Raw genomic sequence first — 8,200 nt, 5'->3', positions numbered from 1 at the left:
GCGCCGCGCCGCGGCGACGAGCTCCGGCTTGCCGGGGAGAGGGCGGCGGGCGGGGCTGGCTGGCGGGAGCCAGCGGGTCGTCCACGTCATGTCCGTGGAGAAGCGACCGGGCTTGGGCCGAGGCGGCGAGGTAAGGGCGGTGGAAGCCCCTCGCGGTTCCTGGCTCCTCCTGGCCTGGTTATAACGGGGGCGCGGAGCCGCCCTCAACCATCGGCCTCCCACACGCCGTGTGGGAGGCGCAGGCAGCCTGCCTGGGCCTGCCTGCCTCGGCCCATCTGCCTTGGGCCTCGGCCCATCTGCCTTGGGCCGCGGCCAGCTGCCTTTCTTTTACCGGGCGGCTGGGCAAGCGGAAGCCAGCGTCTGCCCGCTCAGGGGCGGCTGACTGCGGCCCCGTCCGGCCTTGTGGTCTGCATATCCACGGGTCGCCGCGGGGCCTCCAGTCACCGTTTGGTCCAGGCCAGGGAAGAAGAGTCCTTCTAGAAGGGCAAAAGCGGGGTCAGTGAGGTCTCGATCTGATGCACAGCTAGCCACTGCCCGTCACAGAGAGGCGAAACCCCGTACTTCCAGCTAACTTCACGGAAACCGCTTCTTAATCAAGGAGTGGAGAGCCTGCTGCAAGGACGGGTAGATCAATCTAAAGATGGGTGCACAAATTCCTAACCAGTGTCAGCGGCGCTGCCTTGCACGTCGTCAGTCTCGGTGGTCTTTAAAATTAGACTGCAATCATAGAACAAATTGAATAGATCTGGATTGTGTCAGAAGTTAAAAGACTGTATTTCAGTATTGATGTAAGACAGAGTACCTTAAAATACAGGTGTACACAAAGCCATTATTGTGACATGCTCCCAAAGTTTGATTTTACAGCAATGTTAGTGTATGTTATGAGCTTTAGCTTTAGCTTATTCAAATCTAAAATAAGAAACATATAATAGCGTTTACTGCATTTTGTGTTAAGCAAACCTGTGTCCCTTCTGTAACTGACTTCTTCGATTATTTAATAAGTGTGGGTATTAAGTGAAAAAGCTTTCCAGAGAAGTCATGTTTCTCTTAAAATTCTTCAGTTTTGTTTCTCCCTCTTCCTCCATTTATTTTTGGTGAGCTTTATTGTTTTGCATGTTTTGTTAAGAGAGAGCAAACTAACACTTTTGTGTGACAGTCAAGCTCAAAACTTAAAACAGTAATCTCCAAATGCATGTAGCCAAAACCCATTTTGTTTCTCAGGGCATCAAGTTGTCTGCAGAGGTCAAACCATTTGTTCCAAAACATGCAGTGGTAACAGTGGCATGGTCAGAACCCTCAGAAGCATGTGTCTTTCCTAGGTATTTAACTACACGCTGCCCATTTGTTCAGGAACCATCTTTGGATAAGTATGTATATTTTCTGAATTTTATTTCTTTAGGTATTTTAATCTTCCAGTTTTGGATGCTGAATACCTTTGCAAAGTCAATGCTCTGATACCATAATATTAGTGTAGAAATGCTTAAGTGTTGTCTTCATGATTTAGGTTTTTGCATTTATGTTCTTTGGGCTTGTGTCTGGTACCTTGCTTCTTCCTCCCAAGGGCCTGCGTTGTTACAGAGCGTTAAGGCAGATTTGTTGATCTGACTAATTTGTGCTTTGGAAGGAGCTGAATCCAGTCCATGAGTGAAAGAATGGTTGTGTTGTGACAACGCTGAAGTAGGTACAGTTATAAAGGGAAGAGAAAGATCATCAAAGAAGGTTTCTTGTGCTGTAAAACATTTAAATAAGGTATGGGGCTCCTTCTGGACCTCCTGTTCACAACCCTTGAATCCTCAGGCAGTTTTAGTAGGAATGCTACAGGCTTCTCAAAGTTTTTTTCTAATAAGGCTTGTCTCGTGGTTTTAACCTGGCAGGCAGCTAAATACCAGGCAGCTGATCCTTCACTCTCTCCAGTCTCTCCAAGGAGTGGGGGAGAGACTCAGGAAGGTAAAGGTAAAGAGACTCATGAGTTAAAATAAAAACAATTTAATAATTGAAATAAAATATTAAAATGACAATAAAAACATATACAGGCAAGTGATGCTCACCATCCACTGATCAATGCCCAACCAATCTTTGACTAGCAGTCCCAGAGGAGAAAGATCCCGAAACAATAATCCCAGAAGAGAGAGAGCTTCCTAGCCAATCCTTATCTATGTACTGAGCATGATGTTGCATGAAATGAAATATTCTGTTGGCCAGTTCAGATCCGTTGGTGTGCTCCCTCCCAGCTTCTTATGCACCTGCACAGTAGCATAGCACAGGAAGTTGAAAATCCTTGATTTCTTAGCAACAACTAACATGAGGATATTATCAGTATTCTTGTCATACCAAATCCCTTAGTAAATCCAAAGCACAACATTATTCTAGCTACAAGGAAGAAAATTAGCTCTATCCCAGCAGAAACCATGACAGGCCTAAAATAAAAGGCATTCAAAGTGGACTTGTAAACATATTGTTAACCACAGAGAAACCTAGAAAAAAGCCTACATAGTAGGATAGGGGTTTTGTAGCAATCTTGTGATATTACGTAGTTTACTGATTGCTTCTCAGCTTCTCGGAACTCTTGAGCATTGGATTAATTTTCCAATTCCTGTGATGCTATTGATGCATCCTAACAAGTTCACTTAGAGCCTTCATGAACACATTCATTGTGAGCGTTTATTTTATCCTAAAGGAAATCTCAGTATTTTCAATTCATTTTGATCTGTAATAAAAAATTAATGTAGATGTGAGTATGACCTGATCTATGCATTACAAAAACATATAATTAGCACCAAATCATTCAGCATTTAAAAAAAAATCCAGTAGACAGCATCAATGTTCTGATTAATGTTTTGCCTTCTAGTGACTGAGCCATAGTTGCTTTTTTTGTTCTTATTTATTTATTGTCTTCTTTCTGATTTTAAATGGTATTCTTACTATTGTCTATCAGAATTGCAACAGACAGTAAGAAAGGTGTAATATGAAAGCCTCTTGTTTTGATGGGAAAGTTTCTCCTTTTTTCATTGCCTACCTAGGATGCAGAGATTGGCCACTTCACGGTGAACAGATTTAAAAACTAAATGCTTAATTCTTAAGCTGAGAAATTTCCTTTCTCCCTGATCAAATTTGAATCTTGGCATGTGTTTTCTATACAAAATGTAGGAGGAAAATGAAAGGAAACTTTTAGTATACCTTTGAAAGAAAAAGGCATGTCCCAGACGTGTTTTCATAACTGATGGTTAAATGAAGGTCAGTTAATGAAGATATTCTAATTCTGTACTGTATTTCATACATGCCTTGTACCCCATAGATGCTGCTTTGTATATACTACACAGAAAGTACTCCAACTTTGTTATGGCATTTAAGACAGGTATTTTTGCAGTCAAGTATGTACTGCATGTCATGTAATTATACTGTACTTTTGGTTTGATTCACAAGAAAAAAAATACTGAAAATAAGTACAGAGAATCTTTATAACCTTAAACAGAAATGGGGGCTATAACTGCCAAGCAGACTAGCTTTGAAATTTGGGAACAGATAATACTTGTATTTTAAAATATTTGCTAAGCTTCATGGTTTACCAAAACAAAACTGATTATTTTTAAAGCAGTCTATAGCAGTGAGTAAATACTTCATTGAAATAATGTGGATTAGTTTTCTTTTACAATATAGCTTTCTTGTTAAACAAGTTCTTTAGCCAGGAAATATGTTTGTCTAGGCAAGAAGAGTATTCTTAGCATTTGCCCCAGGATGACTTCTCATCTCTTTCTTGATGTTCATCACATAGTGTTCTGGGAGATCCTGCCTTCCGTGAATACTCCAGCTGCTCTTACACACCTGATGTTATTTCAAATGTATATCCAGTAGTGGGCTCACCATACCCTTCTAACAACTCAACAAACTATACTGGCTCAGGAATAGTCAGTGAATCTGCTGAGCAAATGTTTCCAGTCAGACAAGAAAGTAAGAATCTTTCAAAGGTGAGCAAATACATGTTTCTAAAAATAATTTGTAAATTATATTTTGCTCATTTTTAGGGTGAATAATCACTCTCTGTTCTTGTATTGATAATGAATGGCATTTAAAGAGAATGTTAGTAATGTACCCAACTTCAGATTTCAGGGAGGTTAATGGAATTCTACAGATTAAATTAATACAGTTTTTCAAATAGTACTTTTAGAACATGAGGGGATTTTAATTCTGTTTTCCTCAGAAAGCAGCATCTGAAGGGCAAAAAAAAAAGGACCATTAACTTGTGAACTGTCCTTTCCTTTGTTCACTGGGCTTGGGGGAAGGAGGAAAGGGATTTTTCTGAATCCAGGTGCAGCTTCCATGAACCTGAGTTGAAAGACCTGGTGGCTATAGTCAGCTATGTGGCTCATAAGATGAGACCATATCCATTGTTGGAGTATTTACGAGACCTGCTGAAGGTCGAAAACAATCCACAAGAGAGCAGAAAATTGCGTTGGTGTGGAGAGGGAGGAAAGGTTCATGTTAAAAGTGTTCTCTTTAATCAAAACAGATGTTTGGCAAATGGTATCTGTCATTTTTTTGTATGTGCCTGTTTGAGGATAAATCTCCCAAGGCCTTGGAGTAATATTTTCAAACAAAAAATACAGAAGCTTCTCAATATTATTTATATTAGTTATATTCTCAGTATTCTTTACTTGTTTCCCTCTGTGGTTAGAAGTCATGTCTGTTGGATTTGTAAGGCTGTTGTTGTTTCCAACAGGTTCAGTTAATCTGTTCTTCAATCATCCTTCTGGTGGACCTTACTCCCTAGGCAGAGACCTGGTAAATTCACTGTGGTCAAGCCTGTGTACAGAAAACTGTAAGATTAGGTCCTAAGTGTGGATTATTAGACATAAGATAAAAAGGCTAGAAATGTAAAAATAGTAGTTTTCTTGCTGGGAGAAAAATTAAATACTGAAGATGTGTGGGGGATATTCCTAGCTCAGTGCTAGCACAGGTGATATAATATGAATAAATGTAGTTTAGCTGCCAGAGAGAGTTCTGTGGCCTTTGTTGGCCTGAACTGTGTACTGTTGGGCAGTCTTTTTTTCATTGTTTTATCTTTTTTTTTCTTTTTTGTGAGCTTGAAGATAAATGATCTTTGCAGCTTTGCATTAATTTGATCACATCTCCTAAAGCTTTAACAATTTAGCTTTGAAGGTCAGGAAATGCCTTGTACTTCCACTCAAGAATATAATGTTGCTGCCAGATATACTTTGAGTTTAGTCCAGCATTCTGTAATCAGGATTTAACTAAGTCACTTGTGTAGGTTGATGCAGTATACTTTGCATAGATGCAAGCCTAGTGCTTGTTCCTTGACTGCTGTACTGATTCCTGAGCCCAGCTCCACCAAACTATGTTTCTTGTAAGAATTACAAGGCTTTCAGGACTTTACAGTATAGATTAATGTATTCCCTTCTCTGGGATCATACAGGTGTATCTTTTCTAGTTATTTTCTGTCTGCTTCAAGTGTTTGGGGTGTTGTGTCATCAGTCTTGTCCAGTTTTGGCCATAATAAGTGGCTCAGTCAAAAGACTGGAATACTTTCAAGATTTTAGCCCTGTTTTAGAACAAATTCAGATTTAGAGAATCAGACTGGACAATTTTAAGACCAAACTATTTTAAACTACTGAAAAGGATCTGATTAATGAGATTCTAGATCCTAACGTACACTTGTCTAGAAGCACATGGAATAATCTCACTTGCTTAGGGTGTGATATATGCTACAAATGGCTCAGTTGCCCAGGTAGATAAAATTAAATAACAAATCTCTACTTGGCTGTTTCTATTCTTATTGGTTATCTGTGGTTATGGTATACTATTTATGTTATATCAACTTGATGGTCAAGCTCCAGATGCAAGGCAAACTTGGTGACTTTACAAAGCTTGAGTAAAATCAACTAAATATGTGACAAATACTTGCAGCAGAGGAGATCAAAAGAGGGTGAGAAAAAATTAGACAAGAAAAGGTATAATGGAGATGACTCTTCTGTCAGAATTGTGAACAGGACTTCGTTCCAGACCTCCCAATGCAGCAGAGATTCCATGAAGCCAGGTACAAATATGTTGTTTGGTTAGAAATATATCAAATAGATGTAGAATGGTTGACTATGTTACTATGGCCTCCAGTATGTTACCATGTTTATGAATCTGGAAAAATTAAGGAACAGTATTTTTTTCCTGTATGTCTTTCTGACAAGGGATAGTGTCTTTGTTCATATCTTTTCTCTGATTGAACATGTAAACAGATAAGAAAAATTTCCTAAGTTAGATCTGAATTTACAGTTGCTTGCTGAGTCAGTTCTGTGTATATACTTTGTTTATAATTGCTAGGGGTTTTTTTTTAGCATGAGCTGTGTGTAGCAATAGTTCTTGTGATTATTACTACAGTTATGTCAATTAGTGTACTATAAATCATACCTAGAAATTACTACAAGCAATTTTTATTATTTAGACTTTACATGCTTTATTCAGACAGGTCCAATAAAACTGCAAACAAGAAGTCAACCCAAACTCCAAAATCAGAGTCTCTTCCTTTACCCACATTTGAAGTTACTGTTCTGGATTTCCACAAGTCACAAAGTTTGGGAAGCAGTGAGATACTCAATGCACAGCATAAAAGTGGACAGATATGTTCAGCGGAAAGTAACGTTACGTGCCTTAGTCAACCACAGACGTCTCTTTTGTTGAACACAGAGGTTAGCTAATGCTATCATGTTGCAGAACTTGTAACATTTGTTTAAAGCATTTCTTAATGCAAGTATTTTACATTTATTGTGATAGTTCAAAACCTATTTATGTACTGTGCAAGCAAGGAGATTCATAGCTAGAGGTTTTATGGGTTTTTTTGTAGATGGTGGTGTCAGTGCTTACTGTATCCTCTTTTACTCCTTCTCACTATTCTTTCCTTGTCTGTGCTGCCAGTAGATAGGGGAAAGCCAAGTACTGTTAGAATTTAGATTGGTACTGCTGTGGCTTGGACTTCTAGCTTACCTGTACAAAGCACATGTGTTCCAAACAGCATAATATTTCCATTGGCTTTCACTGAAACACTGCCTATGTTGGAAAAAATACTTTTCTGCAGTAATTTGATTTTTTTTTTTCAGTGCTAGTTTGAGTTTGATGATGGACTTTGTTTTTAATGTACTTGGGACGTTAGAAGTTTTTTTTCTTTGTTCTTAGAATCATTGTTTGGATGTTTTTGTAAAATACAAGAAAATCTTGCCTGTAAAGCAGTAGAGACACAACTGCTTGTATTCTGTAATGCTGTAGCATTGAAATGATGGTTCCAAGAGTAGCAACAAAAAAATTCAGGCTACAGAATTCCCTTCATCTGTGTACAAGTTGATGGGTTTTTAATTTATTTCTGTTTACCTCAATGGTTTTATTCATACTTTTATGATACCTGATTGTCTATTTTGCAGGAAGATACTTCTGTGGAAAGCAAAGTTTCATCCAAGCCTTTAGATGAAACAGCAGCCAGCTTAGTTTCCTCTTCATTTGATGCTAGAGGTAAGTACTTCAGGCACAAATTGTTTCCCCCTATTTTAACTGCTTGCATCTGGAAGGCTAAACTGTTCTGTGGAGCTGTTGATGTGTAAATTAAAAAAGGAATTAAACAGCAAGCTCACTTCAAAAGAAAAAAAGTCAAACAAAGGTCTACCAGTTTCACTTATAGCTTATTCTAGATTTGATCAGCAGATCCAAAATGGTAGTATCTTCCTTCTCTGTTGTTTCTTTGTTATTCAACAGCAAATATTGCCGTAATTACTTTCCATGTTGTTTAAGGTGAGAGAAAATAAGGCATATTGATTATTGGAACTCTGAGTTATTTTCAGATTTTTTTTCAAGAATAAATGAAAGAGAAATATTTGATGAGTCTTGATAAACAGATTTGTTTTACATAGGTGGCAGTCTAGAGTTTAGTATGTACCTAAAAATTCTGTGGCAAATGTTATTTCTGTCAAGTCTGTTAAACAAAGAAGGATAACTGTTGAGAACTGTGATGGGGAAATACCCCTGTAGCAGTTTGTGGTGGGTTGATTTTGGCTGATGGCCCAGCTGCTCTCTCACTCTCCCTCCTCAGCAGGACAGGAGGAGAATAAGATAAAAAAGCTTGTGGGTCAAGATGAGGACAGGGAGGTTGCTCACCAGTCGTTCATTACGGGAAAGCAGTCTAATTAATTTGTTGCAAATTAAAAAT

General features: G+C 38.7%; 1 protein-coding gene across 8 annotated transcripts in view; it reads left to right on the top strand.

Moving 5' to 3' along the window:
• SECISBP2 (SECIS binding protein 2) overlaps positions 1-8,200 on the top strand; it is a 30,436-nt gene continuing 22,236 nt past the window's right edge. For 3 of the 8 annotated variants that reach the window (XM_051641876.1, XM_051641875.1, XM_051641873.1), the window contains exons 1-6: positions 1-130; positions 1,222-1,367; positions 3,773-3,965; positions 5,923-6,052; positions 6,472-6,695; positions 7,422-7,509. In XM_051641876.1, the coding sequence (XP_051497836.1) occupies positions 89-130; positions 1,222-1,367; positions 3,773-3,965; positions 5,923-6,052; positions 6,472-6,695; positions 7,422-7,509 (823 nt within the window). In that variant the 5' untranslated portion in view covers positions 1-88. Of the gene's footprint in view, positions 131-1,221; positions 1,368-1,561; positions 1,750-1,938; positions 1,954-3,772; positions 3,966-5,922; positions 6,053-6,471; positions 6,696-7,421; positions 7,510-8,200 lie in introns of those variants that run through there. The other 5 variants (XM_051641874.1, XM_051641878.1, XM_051641877.1 and 2 more) reach the window with 5 other exon arrangements.

This window comes from Apus apus, chromosome Z, assembly GCF_020740795.1.
Source record: "Apus apus isolate bApuApu2 chromosome Z, bApuApu2.pri.cur, whole genome shotgun sequence".
In the NCBI taxonomy this organism is placed as follows: Eukaryota; Metazoa; Chordata; class Aves; order Apodiformes; family Apodidae; genus Apus; species Apus apus.
This window is presented reverse-complemented; position numbering and strand designations above follow the sequence as displayed.